This window comes from Ornithodoros turicata, chromosome 3 (genome assembly GCF_037126465.1).
Source record: "Ornithodoros turicata isolate Travis chromosome 3, ASM3712646v1, whole genome shotgun sequence".
NCBI classification, from domain to species: Eukaryota; Metazoa; Arthropoda; class Arachnida; order Ixodida; family Argasidae; genus Ornithodoros; species Ornithodoros turicata.
Genome location: NC_088203.1, coordinates 102904307 through 102925974, shown reverse-complemented (window position 1 = coordinate 102925974; position 21668 = coordinate 102904307). Strand labels below are relative to the sequence as shown.

General features: G+C 48.8%; 2 protein-coding genes across 2 annotated transcripts in view; one reads left to right on the top strand and one right to left on the bottom strand.

The window, feature by feature from the left end:
• The first annotated feature begins 5764 nt into the window (after positions 1-5764).
• The window catches only part of LOC135387593 (membrane metallo-endopeptidase-like 1), a 132204-nt gene continuing 116300 nt past the window's right edge, over positions 5765-21668 (top strand). The window contains exon 1 of the mRNA XM_064616711.1: positions 5765-5823. The gene's annotated coding sequence lies outside the window, so the exon portion shown is untranslated. The remainder of the gene's footprint in view (positions 5824-21668) is intronic.
• On the bottom strand, positions 6441-20774 carry LOC135389042 (uncharacterized). The gene is made up of 9 exons (XM_064618985.1): positions 20646-20774; positions 19400-19624; positions 19152-19341; positions 15452-15611; positions 13137-13279; positions 12942-13077; positions 11636-11827; positions 9452-9613; positions 6441-6783 (listed from the first exon to the last, which is right to left on the bottom strand). The coding sequence occupies exons 1-9, from the start codon at positions 20710-20712 to the stop codon at positions 6571-6573; spliced, it is 1488 nt and encodes a 495-aa protein (XP_064475055.1). The 5' UTR covers positions 20713-20774; the 3' UTR covers positions 6441-6570.

Sequence of the window (21668 nt, the reverse complement as noted above, 5' to 3'; positions counted from 1 at the left end):
CCCAGAAGAAGAACAGTCTCTGTTCGAAATATCGGCGGCTTCTGTCCTGAGGCAACTCCCTTCCTACAGCTTCGGGGTAGTTACAATGGCGGGTTTGTGTCACCCCCTGTGAACAAAAAACCCCAGAGAGGAGGAACACGGAGAGTGACAGATGCCCGCGTAGGCGTGGAAAGGGAAAGCGCCGCGAAAGGGCGGCAGCTACATGCGGGGCAGGGGAATCAAAAGTAAGCACACATTCGGGAGTTTTTCGGAAGCGTTCCAGAGAAACAAACCAAAAACAAAAAAATGGTTTTGTCCGCCATGCCGACCGATTTGCCGGAACGTGATTTAGTACGCGACTGACTGATATCTCCGCGAATGCAGTTTATGCAGTCTCGGCGTATTGATCATGCCCTCATGCACATGTCAATACAGCGTTAATGGATCTGCTTTAATAACCTTGAGTGGAGAGATAAGTCGCAGGTTAGCTGGTTGTACATGATGGAAAGGGAACTCCGAGACAAAGGCAAAGAAGTACAAAGAGGCATTATCCTGTGCACGTGTCTTCTTTGTCTCTGAGTTCCCATCCAGCAATTAATAACCTGAAGAGGAGGTGGTATTCCTCTACACGAGTCTTGACCGGAGTTTATGGAATGTCCCAGCGGGCAGATGGACGTGGCCTCACTCTAGGGATAGTGCCGGTAGAACTTGCTGGCAGGCGCAGTGACGCGCGCCAGCAGAGGCACGTCTTCATCGTCGTCCACGGGCCGCCACATCACTCCCCCCCCCCCCCTCAGACGCGGAGCGGTGCATGCGGTTGAGGGTCCCGTCGATACCTGTTGATGCAGCAGCAGCGGGATGGCGGGAACAAGAGCGCTGCGATCCGTGCGGGTTCCAGTGATGAGGTGTGAGTGCTGAGTGGTTGCCGATTGCGTTGAGTGATCGTTGCTGAGTGGGCGACAGTACCGCGATCGGTACGAGAGCGTGAATGCTGGTTGTCGCCAGAGAAATGCCGGGGAGAACCATCACGAAGCAGCTGGAGGCCGTAAACTGAGCTCGCTGTGGTCCCCGGTGTAACAGTGGTCCCGGTGCGACTTGCCTGCTAGAAGGTAGATGGGTAGAAGTCCAGCGAACCGGTAGAGATGTAGGAAGGAAGTTGCCTCAGGACAGAAGCCGCCTTCTGTCCTGAGTCAACTCCCTTCCTGCTAGAAGGTAGTTCGCTGCTGGTTTGCCGAAAAATTTAGGATGATGAATGGCCGAATTACGCCGAACATGGTGTTCGTTGTTCGGGTCACCAAATGTAGAGGAGGTGGTAGTCCTGACCGGCGTTGATGGAATGTCCCAGCGGGCAGATGGACGTGGCCCCGCGCTAGGACGGTGCCGGTAGAACTGGCTGGCAGGCGCAGTGACGCGCGCCAGCAGAGGCACGTCTTCATCGTCGTCCACGAGCCGCCACAAACCTTTATGCGAACATATAACAAACATTTGACAAAAAATTTGCAGACCGTCACGAAAAATGTCCAGACATTTAGCGGCACTGACAAATGTGTCTGTAGAGCGTGCTTTGCCTGCACGACTCCAGCTTTGTGTGGGGAAGAGAGCCTCAACGAAAAAAGAACCACTACCACATATGTAGTGATGAACGTTTCGTCCGCGTCAGCGAAAGTCAGTCTCCGCGTCTGGAAAATTTTTTCGTCTCGCTGAGGTTTTAATATCAGGTACCAAGCTGCCCAGACCTTAACCTTTTTTTTTTAATGTATCAACTGTAAAGTTTGGTTAAAATCGCACGCCAGGAGCCAGTTAAACCTCGAATCTCTGGACTTCCGAGCGTCATTGTAGATTGTATACGTCCTGTTACAGCGATACAGTATTAGCTACGCATGTTTTTAAACGATGGTGTTGGACTGGACAGTACTGTGTGTTTATGCATGTTGCGGTCGTTACAGGGAATGTTCGACTTGTGTAAAGGATTCACTCTGCGGTCGGCATGTGACGATGTCCTATGTGCAAACCTTATTATCTATCGTAGGTATTGCCTTTATCTTCGTTAGAACGCGATTGATGCCGCACTTTTTCGTTTTCAGCCCTGGTGCTACTGGTGATGTTAGTTCACCTGGAGATTACGTACTCTCAGTCAGGAATTTGTATTCGTCGAAGCAGCTTCGAACTGAATTGTGGCAGTACGCATTGTTCGAGACCAAATAAGAGTGTGTTGCAATTAAAATACGGAATCCACAGCAGTGATCTTATATTGACAACCTGCCTAGATCCGCATTACGTCAAGAGAGCACATATATTCCAACAAAGGACACGTGCGCAAGAGAGGTTCCGATGTCTCTGGTCAGAAAAGCTCCTTCCCCTCAGCTTCCACGCTATGACGTCACGTCTTCCTTCCAATAATGAAGCGTACGCCTTCCTCTTTGTCACGTCTTTCTTTTTTGCGGTTGTATTTGGCGCCGCTCAGCTCGCTCTGCAGCAGTAGCAGACGATTCTTGGAATATTCTCAGGAAATGCACGCTTCAAAAAGAGACAGAAATCGCTGTGCAGATTGTCATTGAAATGCGATAGCATTTCTGAGTTCGTCGCTGGAATTCTCCATGGACCGTAGAGGCCCGTGGAGACTGATGTAGCTGACGAAATTGTCAACCACTAGCTTTTCTATGTGCTTCTGAGGAAGACACAATCTATGACACGCCCCTTACGCATTGTGGGAATTTTACCGTCACTGGTTGGATACAAATCGGAGACTTCATTCGTAATGCTTGCGAACCGCTTGTTCCGCGGCTTCTTATGCGTGGTTCACGGTACAACTTCTCTCCGTTGCGGTTACGGTGCGGATCCAGTGCGGAGGCGGCTGTCGTACGACACGCTGTTCAGACATATGCGTTCTTGATACGTCAAACGCTTGTTGTTGACCAATCACGTCTCCACTCCACCACGTCTCCATTCCACAGGCAGCCATGAACGGGCAACGTGATGCGGTCGGCGAAACTTTGATGTGTATTGAAGCGTATCTGCGTCATACAGAGCGCGTAAACTGGCCACTTGTTGTTCAAATGGCAGCAGCAGCGCTTCTGCTGAAAAGAAGGAAAAAACGACGACGACAGTGGGTTCGCCAAATACTACAGGAACGTGCCGTGCACGGGGAGCTTGCGCGGAGCGCGTTCGCTCATTGGTCAGCTGCATCTCCGCAGGTAGCCCGTACCGCATGGAGTTCGGTCGCGCTCAACTCTTGCGGTGCGTGTGCTTTTCGGAGTGTCGTGCTTCGTTGTCATGACAAACGTGTAGCGCCGCATCCGTAACGCATGAAAATGCAACAGTGTGAACCAAGCATTATACCGAAAACGCACTGATGCAGGATCCACATCGCACGCTATCGTGATTAGACAGCGAATGTGATCGTTCTGAAGTGCGGACAAAGAGAGTCCCGGCGACAGAGATCAACAACGCAGACACTTATCCCCCGTTCGCGAACATGATTACACATGAAAGATGAAAGTCACTGAAAAGGTTAGAGCCCTGTAGAGTATGTAGACACATGTGTAGACACACACCCTGTAGACAAATGTAGAGCCCTGGACCGGTAATCCAGAAGAGATGGGTTCGAGTCCTACAGCTGGCTATCCTCTTCAGTGACTTCCATCTTTCATCGTTAATTTCATGGAGGGTTGGCGCAGGCGCAGTGGCTTCCTTTCTCCCTCACCTTCTGGCTACTCGAACTGCCGGTTCCGGGTTGGCAAGATGACGGCGATGACTGCGGCCCGCACTAGAGTCACTAAATAAGCTACGCTTCAGAGTAGCGACACTGAGCCGCCATGTTGTTTCGGATGACCTCCAGCCCCACCTCTATTTTGGCAGTAGAAATAGATGAAGGTGAAGTTCAGCAGTGGAAGAAGACGACACTTCGAAGAGCGCTAAATGGATGGCGCTGGAGGTCATCCGAAACAACATGGCGGCTCAATGTCGCTACTCTGAAGCGTAGCTTATTTAGTGACTCTAGCCCGCACTAAGAAAACCACATCGACAAACGCCGAGACAGATGAATTCGCATTTGTATTAATGTGAATTTCAAGTAGACATCCTGGACCAGTGTTTTCTTTTAATTTGAAGCTTCTGGGAGTATCTATCGTGCAAAGCATCCACCAGACGGCTGCAAATGAAAACCAAGATCACGAACGTGAAGTGCGGACGGTACGGCGTGCCAAGCAGGATTGCGGACCGATCCAGGTTGTCGGTGACAGTGCATTTTGGGTATTAATCTCCGTATTGAAGTCTCCCATGGCTGTCATAGGCATGTTGTGTTCCTTCAGGCTTTCTGTGAAGGCGCTGCTGACTGGTTAAATGACGACGGAAGCGAAAATAGGCTGCAAAGCTATTTGCCTCATATTGCGATGTGTACCAAAACAATCCGGAATTCGACTTAGATTTGCGTATATTAGTTGAAATGCCGCCACAATCGCGATATAACATTCGGCCGTGGAGCACTCTGAGCCCCTGGTGAGCGTCGCCGCGCCGCCGTAGCAGACCACGGAAGTGACGCACGTTGGCTCTCCTGTTGGAGTTCCTGACTTTCATTTGGCGTTTCGGCGTACGTCTAATTCCCGCTACGGGGAAAGAACGGAGACGAAGAAGCATGTACGAACCCATCTCTCATAGGATATATCGCCTTCAGACTTTCACGAGATCTCCGTATCGAACATCTTCAGGCGTTATTCAGAATTGGCCGTGTTTGTGCCGTTTACCGGGCAGCCGCACATGGAGCGCGAGAGATAAATTTGACGTCACGCGCTCCTCAGATTTTCCCGCAATGCTTGGCGCGCTCCATGGGCGATCGTGTCGGGTGGGCGGCCCTGCGCGCTCGTAATCGTCAAAAATATGCCCATCCGTACAGCGTACTTGCAAAATACTAGTGGCACCATAATTTTACATAATATTTACACCTTGTTCGGTCCCTTTTTTGCAATGGACAAATTTCGCTTCCGTTGTCCTTTAATTGGGGGAATCCCTTGATCTTGCCTTTAGAGGATCCTGGCGTAGTGTATTTCAGCAGTGTATACAGAGCAACTACCTTGGATCTTGATAGCTCTTATATACAGGGTGCCCCAGAAAACATGTCGCTGAATTACAGTAAAAACTACGCCACCTAGAATATAGCGGTCAACGGCATTTTTTCTTACTAGCTTTTTGCCACCTCTCCACGTGAATGTCATGAAAGTTTTTCTGTAAATTTTTACGATCTGTACTCCGAAATTTGTCAAGTAAAAGTCACTTGTTACCCCACCAATATGAAGAGCGTGCCGAATTTGCTCAAATTCATGAATATTGATAGCCACACTCAGGAGCTATCCCATCGGGAAAAGCAGCCGAATATCTTGCTTTTCGTAGCACCCGAGCATTACGCGCGACGACTTTTTCAGCCCAATTGCTGTCCGTCCGACCAAAGGAAGTCTCAAGCCCAGCCCACAGAGTAATGGTAAGAAAAAGTGAGTTCCTGAAATGGGTAAGGGGCAAGGCGTGATCTCAGGAGAAACCGCACGCGATAAGCCATGCCTGCGTTCTCTTTCTATACGATGCCGGCGGCTATAATCATGCATTCCTCTCGGCACGTTCTGCATTGAAGGGTCATGCGATGGAAGCTGTTTAGTGAGGCGTTTCATGTATCCGCCCCTCGCAAGATAAGCACAAGATACGCACGATCAAAAGATCGTACGGTACCGTTCCACAAGGGGTCTGCGCTCTTGTTCACATCGCGGGGCTGTCTGTAGGACAGGGAGGGGGGCTTCCCTTCGCATCGGAAATGTGTGCTTTCGTCGCCTCCAAACAGCAGGAATACTCTTCAACGAGGTATGTAGGACACGGCAATGTGAGGGCGATACACTGCCTTTATGCGGTTTACAAAGGAGGCTAGTTAAGGGTTAAACAGCCATGATTACTGCGAAGGGCCATCATTCATGCACACAAAAGCTCCTCCGTGGCAACACGTGCAGTGGACACTGTTTAACCTTGCAGAGTGGTCTGAAGGGGCAAAAGGTCGTTATTTATTCATAGATGCCATTCATAGATGCACGAGACAACTGATGTTCTGAGGCTGGAGCACCATACAAGGGATAAATACATACAAAGCCTCACATTGCCTAAGAAACTAACGATGAAAGATGGAAGTCACTGAAAAGGTTAGCCAGCTGTCCAGAAGATGTGGGTTCGACTCCTACAGGTGGCTAACCTTTTCAGTGACTTCCATGTTTCATCATAGATGCCATTCGTCGTGCAAGTAGTAATCTTAGAATAAATACTCGTTCGTGGCATAGCTAGCGTCCAATTATTAGGACGTCCTTCCTACGCCTGAACGTTTGGCTGAAAATCCTTTGCAGACAACACCAGAGTCTTTCGTATTGAAAGATCTGAACTTCAGTACTTCAGTTTATTCCCATTGCTAAATGAATGGAGAGCAGAGACTAGACTAGACTAGAGACAAGAGGGAATTAATTTTATCATTCTCTAGCAAGCGCATGTTGTGAGCGGGCACGTACTCGATTTCTTCGCGTGTGAAGCATGTCAAAAATGAATGTCAGAGCCGGTCAGAGCCGGAATTCAGCAGTCTCCGGGACGTTTTCTCCAATTCTGCAATGATGGGCACGCATTGAAATTGTCATTCAGATAGTCCTTGACGTGGTGAATATCCCTGTAGCCTTCACTGTAGGGGTCATCGCAGAGGTTCGCTTCTAAATCGCCGTGAGCGATAATATACTGCAAACCGAACATGACGTAGCCGCCCTGAAATCCTTGCTTTCTTGCCTTGCACATCTGGAAAAATGAAATGTGTATTGGTATGCATGTGTACGGAACGCGAGAGCGGTGGACTTTCTCCTCGGTGCGACACCCTACCGGTAGCGGGCTGTTACTCACATGCTATGTTATATCGAAAGTGTTATCTTCGCACCTGTGACTCACAATTTTTAATTGTTGACTTTGCAAGGTTCACTGGCACTATCTGATTTATGCAAACCCGGATTTAAATGCATAAACGAGGCTGGCAGATTTGATTTGGGGCTTCATTATGAGCAGCATTTGGATTGAATCACTTTTGCTGAGGAATTTGAATTTGAACTGAGTCACGTTTTTGCTTACCCAAGCTGCACAATGTACTGAAAGTCGAGTGCAATAGGGGTGGACGGGTAGGTGGAAGGCCTTGAACACGCTCTTGCAACTAAAGAACATTGATAAGACACATACCGTCCACCCCTATTGCACTCGACTTTCGGTACATTGTGCTGCCTGGGTAGGGATCCTGATTGAATCACGTCTTTTCGAACAACTGTTTTGCACGCTACTTACGTGAATTTACGGCGATAGGCCCAATCTTATCCCTCCAACTCCTCACCAATTTCTGCAGTGTTGTTCTCCCACCTCTTTATTTCATACAGTTCTTTCGATTAGTTCCTACATAATAGCGCAGCAAGAAATGTATCCCGCGGCAGGTGTATACCGTACCAAGACACGGCACCAGCTCCCGTGGCATTGTGGTTAGGACGATCGCTTTCCATGCCGAGACTGGGAGTTGACACGGGTTCGAATCCCCACACCGGCTGTGCTGTCTGAGGTTTTCCCTGGGTTTTCCGAAGACTTTCCAGACGAATGTCGGCACAGTTCCCCCTGAAGTCGGCCCAGGACGCATACTAACCCCCCCCCTGTCCCCCACTCCTTCCTGCTGTCCTCGCGTGTCCACGTCTGTACGCCGCTCATAGCTACAGTTGCTTCGCGGCGCTGGCACGGAATTAAAAAGGAAACACGCCGTTTCCCGCAGCACAAGATTCGTCCTGCAATACATTTGTTTCTGTTTGCGGCAGTATACCGGGTGTTTCAGTTAAATCCCCGGGCTAAATAATTCGCGAACGGGTGCACCGATCGACGAACTTTCTTTTTTACAAGTATCCGTGCGATACCTATAAGCTGCGCACCGTGTGAATGAGTGGCAGGCGCTCATTATTTAAATAAAAATTCAAATGAGTTTCGTAAAAAACAACTTCTAAAGCAGGGCGCCGTCGACATTAAAATGGGTACTACCCCTTTTGGGACCTTCGGTGGACACCTTCTAGAGAAAAATCTGCCACCGAAGTGGGTCATTTGTTGCTTCAATTAATTGGTTTCGGTTTACATATTTTGTCCGGGCTGGTCGCGGTGAAGCGCAAAAGGACGTAATTCATTGGTGTAATTCATTGATGTAAGGACATAATTCATTGGTGGATAAGGGAATGGAAGAGCGTCCTTTTGCTCTTCACTGCGACCAGCCGCGACAAAAATAGCTAAATCGAAACCAATTAATTACTGCAACAAATGTCCCGCTTCGGTGGCAGATTTTTCTCTAAAAGGCGTCCACCGAAGGTCCCAAAAGGGGTAGTACCAATTTTAATGTCGACAGCGCCCTGCTTTAGAAGTTGCTTTTTACGAAACTCATTTGAATAATGAGCGCCTGCCACTCATTCACACGGTGCGCAGCTTGTAGGTGGTATCGGACAGATACTCGTAAAAAAGAAAGTTCGTCGATTGGTGCACCTGTTCGCGAATTATTTAGCCCGGGGATTTAACTGAAACACCCGGTATACTCATGGAGCCACACTGAAGTAGATGTTTCAACGCCTCTGTTCCTTAACCATTCCACAGGTGCCTGTTAAATTTATTCGAATATATCAAATCACTTTCAACGCGAATTTCATTTCACGTGTGGATTCGATTTGAGACCGAACACAGATGCCATGACGTATTTCTCGGTCAAAATACCATTACTCGTTACCCCCGATGTAATGCGTTACTCTGCTATGAACTAGGCTTTGGCTTTGCCCTGACCTATTCGGCGTGAAATCGCCCAACACAAACCGGTGTCATGCGCGTGGGCGCACTTCGGATTGTTTCCAGCAGGGTTACGGAATGGGGCCGTTCCAATTCCATTCAGAGGAATGGAGATGTGCGACAATTCCATTCCTTTCAATTCCTCGGAATGAAAAGGTATGGTCAGTCCCCACTCCTGGAATGGCTTGGCAACCCAATTCCATTCCGTTAATGCCCTCAATAAAAGAAAAAGGACCGGTAACCATACTGGCAAGTGCCAGTAAGCACACGGAAGAAGCACAAATACAAGGTTATTGCACTCTTGACCGGGTGCTGGTGCGGTGCAAAGGGTGCGAGGGCAAAAACCAGCACGATGAAACCAAAACTTCCACCTGCGCACCCAGACCATTCCATTCCCATTCCTAGGACAGTTTCCGCCATTCCATTCCAATTCCATTTCGGGCTCCGCCTAATCTGGAATGATTCCGGAATCATTCCAACTCCGCAACCCTGCAGCAACTACATTGTCCCCCTTCGTGACGGTGCCCACGGTCATGGTTACGGCTGCGTTGGGGGGCACATTTTTAACATCCTGCTGGGATCCATCGCTACCCTTGCTGCAGTCAAGCAAACTGAGGTTACGTACCTTAATCCTCATTGTGAGGTTTGTGTCAATGGCAAGCACCCAGTATATCTGAAAACGCATTAGCCGTAACACTCTCTTGTGGTCCACGACGTCCTGTGATATGTCACGGCAATGATAATCGGTGAACCTCTTCGGGTTCCCGTCCTGGGGATCTAAGCAGAGCTATTTTTAAAGAAAAATAAGGAGAAAGGCATATGAGGGCGCATGCTTCCTATCTTGGACAGAGCCCTACATTATAAGGGAGCCTGGCCATTAATGGGCCATGCCATTACCTGAAGCTCCGCCCGCTTTTTCAGCTTTTTGAACAGTGACGTCTTGAAATGTAGAGTACTATCCTATCCTCACTATTTGTCCCCATATCCAACATGGGCAGCGCCATTTTGGGTGCCATGTGGACAGGATGGGATATACCTCTCGCGACCTGCAAAACACGTGGATTTTTGGTGCTAATTTGATGAATGCCACCTAGGCTGCGCAAGGCACGTCGGGAATTGTCATCTGCGTCTGTCGTACAGCTGCCGGGAGAACCACCTGCTGGTACACACCGTCGTCGGTACACGAATACATAGTTGGAACAGTAATGTTTATATCCATAAGATGCAGTAAATAAATTCCAGATTGTACAGCACAGTGCCGTTTTCGTTACGATTTCGTTGTGATCTGCCGTGTTCGCTAGGCCTAATAGGTTAGATACAGTTGGGGGAGCCCCAGTTGAAACTGATTTCCGAGAAACTTGTATAAGGATGTACATCTGCGGCGTAAAAGCCGCATAGTTGAAATAGTTTTGTCACGAAATTCCCTCTTCGCCGTGCTTGTTTTCGTTGCCATTTTGGGTGGGAGTAAGCTGTCATGGCGACTCCCATGGTAAAATGCAAACCAATTAGCGGCGCGGATCTCTGATTGACAAGTCTAGCCTCTTTGTGACTCCTCCCAATGGCCAGACTCCCTTTTAGTATACGGCTCGGATCTTGGATGTATATGCACGGGTGGCCTCTGGTGTCTGACTACTCTCACTCGATACATAACCTGCTAGATAACATTGCTGTGCTAATCCGACTGCCTAAAGATTGGTCACAAGCAGCGTATTGCGGCAGTACCGCTACAGTATTGGTCCCAAAAAAAGGACCTAGGAACGAACACCTCGAACTGAACTGAGCGCACTGAGATCGTTCGTCGCGAGTAAAATGTATTTATACGTGTATCTATATTTTGTACCTAAATACAGACTAGAAAAATGTATTTATAGTTATATTTAAATACAAATTTTCGGGTATTTATTCTTGTAAATACTTTGGCCTAGTTGCCTTTCATTTGACCTTTCGTGAAGAAGGGCGAATTTGGGGCGCAGTTATGCCGTGTTTGCGCTAGCATGCGCATGCGGCAAAACCATTTTAGATGGCACTGTTGTCAAGCATCTTCGTCAAATTTAATGCAAGCATTTGTTCATCGGCACTTGTGGAGATGTCCTTCTTTGCGAATCCGATTGTACGGCAGAACAGAAGATACCTAAAAGATGCCTGTTTTTCGAGAAACTTCTAATATTAAAAACGACATGATAATCTAACAAATAAATGCTATTTTTCGTTGCTGATTTGCTGTTGTGATCATCGTTATTTCTGAAATTCCAGGTGACATTTTCTTCACAGTATTTATGGTACTAGTTACGGTATTACTGTATTTATATTTTGTATTTAAATACTCACTGAAGTATTTATGAACAGTATATTTTTACTTAAAATACTCGAAAAATGTAGTTATGGTACTAGTTACGGTATTACTGTATTTATATTTTGTATTTAAATACTCACTCAAGTATTTATGAAAAGTATATTTTTACTTAAAATACTCGAAAAATGTAGTTATGCCCATCCCTGCCTGGAACACGTTGAAAGGACAAGTACATACAGAGCCTCAAGTGCCTAAGAAATTGATGAAAGAAGGAAGTCACTGAAAAGGTTAGCCAGCTGTAACCGCTGCATCGCCGTGGAGATGGGTTTCTTGGAGGTGTCCGCCGGTGAAGAGAATTCACGGACTTCACGGAATTCGGGGTATGTTAAATGTCTCACCAGGCGTGGGCCCGTGCCGAATTGTGCAGTACTACTACACACATACTACTTTCAAGGAGTAACGCCAGTTACGGGTGTCCAGTGCCATTCTAACGCTTAAGTAATGCACAGTACTTACGTAGCGAAGAGTCGGTTCTGTGTGACTCAAAGCGCATATGTGGTTGCTCGGTATCACCAGCGGTGTCTTGAGCTGAGCCGTCGAGAAAGTGTCTGTTACAAAATTCATCCAGCGACCTCCCATGTGAAACGCTAGCGCCTCTCTCGTTCTTGGCGTCAAGCTGATCTGCTTTCTGAATGCGATGGCTTCAACCTTCACAAGGGGGAAATATAATTTCAGGCTATGTAGTATACATGTGCACGGTGTCGCCCGTACTCACCGAAAACTGCTGCGGCCGGACAATTGATCACAACAGAACCACTAATGCTGGACAATGGACCTTTTCCGAGTAAGCACATGCGCATGCTCAGACACTACTGCCATGTTTTGTGGGCAGGTAATTACTGTCAAGGTTGCGCAGACTTTATAGGTCGACACTCTACAACGCTCTGTACTCGTACTGTACTCAGTACGATACCCTTTCACTCTTTTCGCATTCTTTTTTGAATCTTCTCTTGCTACTTACGACGTTTTCCATTCCGACGCCAGGGATGAAAAGGTTTCACTTCCTCAGGTTAAACGCTTCCCGCAAAGTTCCCGAGTTTTACATCCATAATTAAAACGCAGAAGCTGAGGAACACACAAACGGCATGGACAGGAAATGACCTGTCGTTATAGTGTGTCCCTCAGGCTCTGGGTTTTAATTATGGATGTTATCATCTCGCCTGTTTCGTAGCCATCTTGCGAGATCTCGACCTTCTCAGCGGACAACTCCTGCTCCCAAAGGCTCGCGCTGCTTTTGGGACGACACGGTGTTTATTTCTATCATCGTAATGGCTTCGGAAGCGAGTGCATCTCCTCACGGCTTCTATTTGTCTTAGAAGATCCGGATGACGCAGGTATAGTCCTGACAAAGACGCTTCAGACGCGTACAAGCAAAAATATTTATTGAGAGCTTACATAGGGGAGGAAAACATCCTTCGCTCTCTCAGATGCACTATCAAATGTAAGATTTAGGGGGCTTGAACCCCCTAAAAAACATCGTCTAAGCCGCTGCAAGTGGACGGGCTCTATTCACTAGAACCCTTAGAAACCCTAGAAAGCTAAACAGGTTCAGATAACATAAAAAAGGTCGATCATATGAGCGCCATATAGCGAAATAAAATCGCATCACATAAAAACGCAGTGAGAGAGGCGAGCAATTGTCCAGCCTCAGCGCTTTGTTTTTTTTTTGTGAGCAATTGTCTGTACTAGCGGCCCAGAGTCCTGTGGGCCCGGAGAAGTTGCTTCCCTTGGTGGCACTATTTTTAGTGCAACAAATACTTACGAATGACGCTTGATAGTCGGCCTGAGGAGAGTCTTCCCACACAGTATGGCCGGTTTCATGGCAAGTGGAGGCGTTTGATCCTGTTAGCTCCTTTAGGAATGCTGTCCGGTAGAGCACCAAATCAGGTTTCGCTTCGCTGGGTAGTAAAGGAGTGGGTTAAGGAGTGAAAATTGCCGTCAACGGACGGATTCTTACTTTATCACCCACTGGAACTTGCCCTTTAAAGCGTTCATAACAGTACCGCCAGTATTCCCCTCGAACAGGGGCGCGGCGCCGAACAAAATGTACCCATAGTCTTGTCTGTATCCCCTGAATTCTTCTTGAAGCGAAGAGATTCTCTGAAAAAGAAACGAACTTTTCCAGACCTAGCAGCAAGAACTGAAATTCGAGGAGCTAAAGGGAACTGAAAAATATGTTGCTGCAGAGATTGGCGCTTGAGAACGTCATATTATTCCAGTATTGCTGCATATCTGTCAAAAAAGTGGCAACAACTCTAAATGATGATGAGCCGCCTCGCGTGAAGACCGAAGTCATACGGTGCCCAGAAAGAGTTCAGGGCAGAGCGTTCGTGAGCTGGAATTGGCCCAAACGTGGGATGTTCCGTAAGTTTAGTATCGTAGTATTCTACATGGCTTGCGAGCCCAAACAAGAAGGGTACGCTCCGTAGTCCAGTGTCCAGTGTAGAGTTGCGCCGGATGTTGAACATGTCTTGAGTTCTTTGCCTTGCAGGCGGACCTCTTGTGTGGTGGTCCACCGCTTCTTCGAATTCTGCTGGTCCTGCCGACGGTCCTTGGGCGTACTGGCAGGCTCAGGCTTTCCAGAAAGCCTCTTCTGTATCAGCTTTGCAATGGCAACCACATCCCTAGCTGGGTTGCTTTCCCTCGACGGAGCACGTTGGACACGCACAGTCTCTGACGCGCAAGGTTCAGTTCTGTAGCCAAAATCACTGTTGCGTCCAGTTGTAAACTCTCGGACCTTGCAGCCCAATGAGGAAGCGGTCGCGAATCATCCAAAGTTTGGATCCAAATCATCCCAAAAATCCAAATCATCCAAAGTGGAAGCATGCGTTTTCATATAGACTATAGATTCGCCGCTTGCAGGAAGAGCTCTGCGAACTTCATTTTCACGCTGTTTTAGTCCTTGTTGTCTTCTTCCCGTTCGAAGGTGTTGAAAATCGCCCTTGCTTCTGTACCCATGGTGTATGTAAGAGCGTGCAGGCCTGGCTTTGCCGCTGCGTTTGCCGAGGCCTGACGCGTACCTGTAGTACTCGAAGTGTACGATCCATTCAGACCACAGCGAAGCATCGTCGCAGCGAGAAACCAGTCAGCGCCTCAGGCGTTGTATAAAACCGCTGCTATTCCCTTTAGCCGTTCGTTCAAGATTCCATTCCTTATAAGCGTCGCTAGGCCATGTAGCGTTCTACTGAGCCCACGATCCCCAAGGACGGAAGTGCACGCTTCGGTGACCAGATGGCGACAAATCCCCGTTTATTCTGCGCGTGCCGTTTTGCAGCCATGTTTCACAGGCATGCGCACATTATCAACAAGCTACATCTCTGATCACTATACGCTCTTACAGCGCAGGTATGGTACAATACTGACGATATTGTAATGTTGCAGCATGTATATTGCGTCGTCCTTGTAGTCATTCGATCTGCGGTCGCGCAACGCTGAAGGTAACTAGGTGGCAATCGCAGAAGCGAAAGACAGCATCAAAACATCACGCAGTCGTGGAATTTTCGTCGAAAGAGGGCAGAGTGGGGCCGACAAGTATTCATGAGCGCATGAAGGGACCATTCGGATCCAGGAGGGTTGGGCAACCAAGCATTAGGTTAATATTCACCCCCCACCCCCCTCCCATTACGCGTTTCGACACCCCCCCCCCCCTTCTCTGAAAGTGAGGGACTACATACAGTCATATGGAATTCTCAGAACTTGGTGGGCAGAGTGGGCATGTGAAGGAGTATTGCCAATATCCGTGTGACGGTACTTAAGGTTGCTACGGAACTCTGCATTAATACTGGGTTCGTAAGGGTGCATCCGAAGTGGGTTCGCATTTGGTGCCCAAGAAATTGACACCTGAAATGGACCAAACTCGAGTGGAACGTTGTCGTGATGAACGCTGATGAGATGAAACCTGGATCTACCAGTGGAATCCCGGAAACCCACCGCCCAGATAAGATAACAGGGGCCTCTTATGTGCAAGTGCTGGTTCGGTTATGTGAAAGCAGTGCGAAGGAAAGCGCCGGAGAAAAAAATGTTCTGCTGCTTCGTACGTTCGGCACAACGAGATATAGCAGAGGCAGGATGAAAATATTAGTTATTTGCATTAGCTTCTCGAGAGATTTGAATTTTTTGTGGTCCTATAGACCTCGCTCTTCTACGCTGTTCACTTCGTTGTCTCGTACTTCTCAATCTCAAGGAAATGTCACCTACATTTTACCATCGTATCGTTCGTGTGTCAAAGGATATGCGAGCGGAAACCTGGAGTGTCGTGGTATACGAACGTACCTTCAGTAGATTGATGATATTGCTGATCTGCGCGCTAGTTGTGGACGTTCTCAGGTCCAAGTCAAATGTGGAGTACACTGTTATCTTATCCATCCAGTACGTCCGCATCGCCTCCTTACCGCTTGGGGAATTTAGCTGTTGGTATGCGATGGCAGCATTGCTGAAAAACAAATAGAGTAGTGCTGGAGAACTTTTACTGCGTGCTACAGACGCGGATTCATGATTTCTTTTTTTGGTGGAGTGGGGTGAAGGCAGAACTTGTCTATTGATGTTCTATGTAACAACAGAAATTGAGGGGGATCAGGACATCGCTCCAAATCACGTGGCCCCCTGACGTGAAATGAGCTCTGTATTCCACGCGTTCCCGGTCGCCGTGGTTGCAGTTTCGGCTGACTTGCATATCAAAATTCGGGAATGGATATTTAACGCGCGTGCGTGTTTCAGGATTTGTGAAACATCAAATGGCTTGCAACTAGGGTAGTCTCTCAATCTGCTATCTCGCAAATTTTAGGCAATTAGTCACGTTGTTGTTGCACATACAACGAAAGGACGTCCACCTGGCTGTGGAACTGCAAAAACATATAGCTCTCATAGCTTTTTTAATAAAAATTTCTTGCTAAAGGCTTAAATCCTTTAAATACTTTACGTGTGTGTCCACCTTTGAAAACCCGAGTGTGGTCATGGTGGCATACTGCAATGACCAGCTAGTAATACCCGAGTGTGCACACGTGATGGTATAGTATACGTCCCAATTGGCAATAAAGAACGACGAACACAGACAGTATTTCTACATATCTGTAGACATCTCGGATCGCATATATACAATACAATTTCTAAACATTCCCGGGCCCTACATTCAGGTTCAGTCACATGGCTTCGTGTTTTATTTGTTGTTGCTGCTTTGTGTTACGAGCACTAAAAATGAGCAGAATGAGAAGCCCTGCGATACAAATGCACAATGAGTAAGAGCTCAATCCCGGGAGACCAGGAGCTTTCAATCTTGCTGCTCAGAAAGTTGCTTCCGTCGCCTTGAGTGTTCTACGTCATATCAGTCGGCCAATAGTGAGGCCCTCTTTCTTTTTGCTGTTGTCGCCCGTCGCCCTCGCATCAGGGGAGGAGTGAGCAGATCCCGTCGCTAGCTGACTATAAACCTCTACTCGCGAAACATCATGACGTTGGTAGGCAGACTGAAACCAAAACCAGAAGGGGAGGGTTGTGTTCTACGAATGGACGCTTGTTCGCTTCCTCCGATTGAAAGAAAAGTAGGACAGAAGGTCGCGTCCCTTTCAGGGACCATCGTAGTTCCCTGAAGACCGTGGCTTTCGGGCGTGTCCTTGTTCGCCTCTAGCTTCGAGCCTAGTTCAACTCTACCAAATTGGTGGCGCTGTCGAACACTACTACGTCATTTGTTTACAAACAGGGAGAGGTCTATTCTCGGTAGTCCTCTGGAAGCCAGTAGGAATAGCTCGCCTGACCTGACTCCACAACACATGAGTAGACTTCGTCCGAGATTCTTTGGGGTTTGGGTTCCCTTTTCGTGCTAAAGGTGTGAAACGCAGCAAGGGGCTAAGCAAGGGACAGAGCGACTAGAAACACACACACAACCACTTTTTGTTTATCGACGTCACCAGCAGTTTAGAGGGACGGTTATACGAGGGTAGCGGATCGGCTCGCGCTACTTCCTATCAGATGATGGTAGCTAAGAGTAGTGACGTCAGAGCTGTCGTCTGCGTATAGATGCATAGTCACCTGCTTTTGCTGCTGCTAGTCTCGGCTGCATGAAGGACAACATGATACAACACGTATCAGCTTGTTACATATGTGAAGGTTGAAAGCTGCTTCAATGCGCTTTAGAGCTAGCTGCGGACCAGAACAGCGCTACCGTTTCTGGCAATGCGCCGTAAATAAATTCACGGGTTAAAATGCTTTACGAACTCACGCAGATGAACACGGTCACATGCGAAGCGGAGGCTAGTGGTTCTGATGTACCGATGCCCGAATGTCACCGTTGTCTGCTGTCCCCATGTCGAGGATTGTACCCGCGCCCGTTCCGTAACCAACTCGAAGATCGCCTACCAGATTGGTCACGTGGTACAACTTTGCCACGTCACCAGCTCCTATTAGAGAGTGTGTTGGAACGCGGTCATAGCTTTACAATAAAAAACGAAAAAAAAAAGTACCAGTGCCAGCGGTTAGTATACGACCCCCGAAAAAGATAGGTCGCCTGTGTCCCCGCCGGTAATCAACGAAAGAGATAAAGGCCCCAACAAAGTTGGGGCCGTCGTGTTGCGGCAGGTGCGCCGACACGAGACTTGGGGGAACACGCTGATGCACGTTAAGTGCTCCAGACCATCAGGTCACCTACCCTGTGCCACGCGAACCTTGTGGGTGTGCACCTTCGTTCGACCAGGCAGCGATAGAAGCCACAGTTAAAAGTCAAATAGAGAAATTCATGAGCCCATACCTACAAGAGCCTATGCCTGTACAAGACCTATACCTCTACAAGACCCTATACCTCTACAAGACCCTATACCTCTACAAGACCCTATACCTCTACAAGACCCTATACCTCTACAAGACCTACGCCTCTACAAGACCTACGCCTCTACAAGACCTACGCCTCTACAAGACCTACGCCTCTACAAGACCTACGCCTCTACAAGACCTACGCCTCTACAAGACCTACGCCTCTACAAGACCTACGCCTCTACAAGACCTACGCCTCTACAAGACCTCTACCTCTACAAGACCTCTACCTCTACAAGACCTCTACCTCTACAAGACCTCTACCTCTACAAGACCTCTACCTCTACAAGACCTCTACCTCTACAAGACCTCTACCTCTACAAGACCTCTACCTCTACAAGACCTCTACCTCTACAAGACCTCTACCTCTACAAGACCTCTACCTCTACAAGACCTCTACCTCTACAAGACCTATACCTATGCAAGACCTATACAAGACCTATACCTATACAAGAGCAGCGGCGGGGGGCAACGTCCTTAACTCAGGGGGATCCCAAACGACGCCCCTCCCTTCCGACCCCCACTGCCGGTTCATGGCCGGGTCCCCTGCCCTCAGTTTGACCGCCCGTGCCGGCGACACTTTCTTGGGTCTGTCTTCTCTGTGGCGGCTTTTCCGAAGGCGGTCGCCGCGAGTGAGAACCAGAGGGGGCCTGGAATTGTATGCGCCGCATGTGAAGACTTTCCATGTCATGTCTTCGTGAGTTATACCGCATCAATCGACAAAGCCTTGACTATGCTGGCAATACGATCGATTCAGAAAAGAAATGTTTATGGCATTGTATTCGCATGCGGCACCTGAGACAACCTTTGGCACCTCACGCCCATGGGAATTTTGCGCCCCCTTTCACAAATCCCCCTGTCTACAGTAGCCGCCTCCCTTCCGCCGCCCCTGGCAAGTATAGGGGAAGAGGTGATGCCCTGATTACAGCACTGCTGGTGATGTCGTTCTTTCAGCTTGCGAGTAGTACGCAGTCCTGTTGTGTGTGCATGTGTGTTTCTGGTCTCCCTTGCTTTGCCCTTGTTGCGTTTAACGTAACCACTAGCCCTTTTTGTGGGCTTCTTTTGCTTTCCGAAGGTGAGAGTCTCCAGCAGAGGCAGTAGAGTACAAGGCAGGGCAAACACATCTGACCAAACGGCTTTTAAAAAACTGATTACGAAAGCGCCAGCTACTTACGATGCCTCTATGTCTATCCCGTGTTTCGTCCAATAACTGCTCCGAGTAAATCCACGATACTGTGCAAACAGTGATTCGGAAGTTGGGAAAGGCGACCATTGCGTAAATAACAGGATGTTGCAAAGGCCATCCGGTGGAAAGATTGCTTTGTCTGTCCAGTACCCAACACAAGCGATGGGCTTCTCCGGAACTGCAAGTTAGAAACGATTGTAGAAACAGCATCCAGTTATCACCTGCGTCAAGTATACGGGGAGGCTTTGTTGTCGTCGTCGTCGTCGTCGTCGTTGTCGTTGTCGTAGTGGTCGTCGTCGTTGTAGTTGTCGTTGTCGTAGTGGTTGTCGTTGTCGTAGTGGTCGTCGTCGTAGTGGTCGTCGTTGGAGGGTTGGACGGAACGTTGTCGTAATTTGAATCGAAGGTCGTGTCAGCTAGGTCCCCATCAATCTCTCCATCATTCGAACTGGACTGCAAAGCACCTGTAACGAAGCGATATTGTAAAGGCCAAGCGTCGCTACTCTGCTTGGGGCTCTATAGATGGCGCTATCACGAGCCTCCATACGCCGCGGCAGGCAGCCGGAGAAAGCGCCTCACGCGATTCACGAAAGACACTCTCTACACCTGGTGCTGGTAAATGCTTAGTTGACTCACTAGGACCAGCAGACTGCACACAATTGTTTGTGCGACAGCAGGTAGCACAAATGCTGTACACTCTAAGAGAATGGGAGTGAAAAGGGGCGAACTTCTATAGTTACCACCTAAGTCAACATAGCGTCTGGCGAAAGGGTGTAGGTGCTGTACAAGATGTATGTGCTGTTATTGCAACCACAGAAGCAACGAATGCACCCAGGGAGTGCTTTTCTCAGCATTGACAGGGCAATGGACATTGTGCACATTGCGTACAACGAAAAAAATTCCCCCCCCAATTTGTTTTCGGATTTGTGCTAATCTGTTAAGCCGGCTTTAACCAGGTAGCAGGCAGAGCTTTGCAACCTTATAGGCACAACGTATGCCACGGCGTTATCGCTGTCAGCCAAAGCTTACGGGCTAACCGACTCCCTAAGCGTGATATGGGGCCGCCTTTCCGAACCATCCCCGTGACGGCGGCCACGCCAGATGCACAAGCTGTTTTGGGCGGCCTCACGAATTCAATGCAGGCGCTTGGCGGTAGATGATTTATTCCTCATTTGTGATGTATACGTGGCCAAACTACATTCGGCGGCCTGATACGGAGATTCCTCTTCTAACATGGATGAGAATCGCTCGTAGGTGCCACCATGTCGCCATAGTCGAAATGGGAAGGCGTCCATTTTACTGAATCTCCGAAAGGCGTTCGGTATCCCACTCGCAAGACGTATAGGGTGTCGACGTGCGACCCTTACGCTTATCGAAAACCCCAACATCACGGTCTTGTTGCGGCTACGCATCAGTGTTGTTCCGCAATGACTACACGGGATAGCCCACAATACCTCTATGTTTAAGCAGAAGCAGTATATTCACCGGTGGCGACAGCGATGCCTAGCGCCAGAACGACAAGGCCGCAAGCTGCAAGCGCTAGCAAAAACATTTTCTTTGAAGACCTGGAAGTAATAAAAGTTGTCCGCACGAAGAACACCCGATGGAAACACGCAGCTGTACTTACTCTGCACCTGGAAGACAAAGCAGTCACATGTACTTTACACCCAAGCTGAGGGCTATAGAGCTCTTCGCATCACGAGCGCAGAACAAAACCATGTTAGCTCCGCGAAGGGCTGGCTACCCTAAGAGCTGTGTGTACAGTCAGGAGGAGGGGTGAAGGCAGAGCCGTTTATTAGGAGAGTTTGGCCATTGGGAGGACCCTGTCCCAAAGCGCGCCATTTGAGGTCACACGATGGCCGGCGCCAAGCCCAGTGGCGCCATTTTGGATCTGAGCTATCCCAATGTAATATCCCATTCCGCCATTTTGGAGCAGAGACACAGCCAGAGGCGCCCCGTGCAGCCACGGGTCGCCCTTCATCCCGGTCAAGTGGGCGGAACGATGACGTCTGCGACGTCACGGCGGCTCCCCCATCTCCGGGCGGCAAACGATCACAGAATGGCCATAGGAGGAGCCACAGTTCGGCCATTAGGAGGAGCCTAACTTGAAGCGCGTCACGCGACGTCACGGCTAAGCCACCTCCCTCGCAGTGCCCTATTGTTATCCCGTTGTCAGCCGGTCGCCGGCGCCATATTGATGCTGATCGTCGTTTACGATGCAAGGAGGGAAGACACGTGCGTACACTGTCCTTCCAAAGCCCTTCGTCCTTGAACTCTCTCAGTTTGGCAACAAAGCCCCCATATCACAGGCGGCTATGGGTCATAAGCCGGTTATTCCTGTAGATTGCATTCATTGCGACAACAAGGCTGACGGACAGCATCAATATGGCGCGCACCAGATAGCTGATAAGCGGATTCTGCTTGGATGCAGGCTTTTTTGATTGGCGCAACGACGGCTCTGACGTTAATAGGCTCCACCCACGAGGCTGCAAAATATCACAGAATGGT

Excerpts from the sequence above, each read along its gene's own strand:
- LOC135389042 (XM_064618985.1), bottom strand. The coding sequence starts at position 20,712 with ATGTTTTTGCTAGCGCTTGCAGCTTGCGGCCTTGTCGTTCTGGCGCTA. Across the intron at positions 19,342-19,399 it reads GACGACAACAAAGCCTCCCC|TTCCGGAGAAGCCCATCGCT; the intron begins GTATACTTGACG and ends TCTAACTTGCAG. Across the intron at positions 6,784-9,451 it reads ACCTCACAATGAGGATTAAG|ATGTGCAAGGCAAGAAAGCA; the intron begins GTACGTAACCTC and ends TCATTTTTCCAG.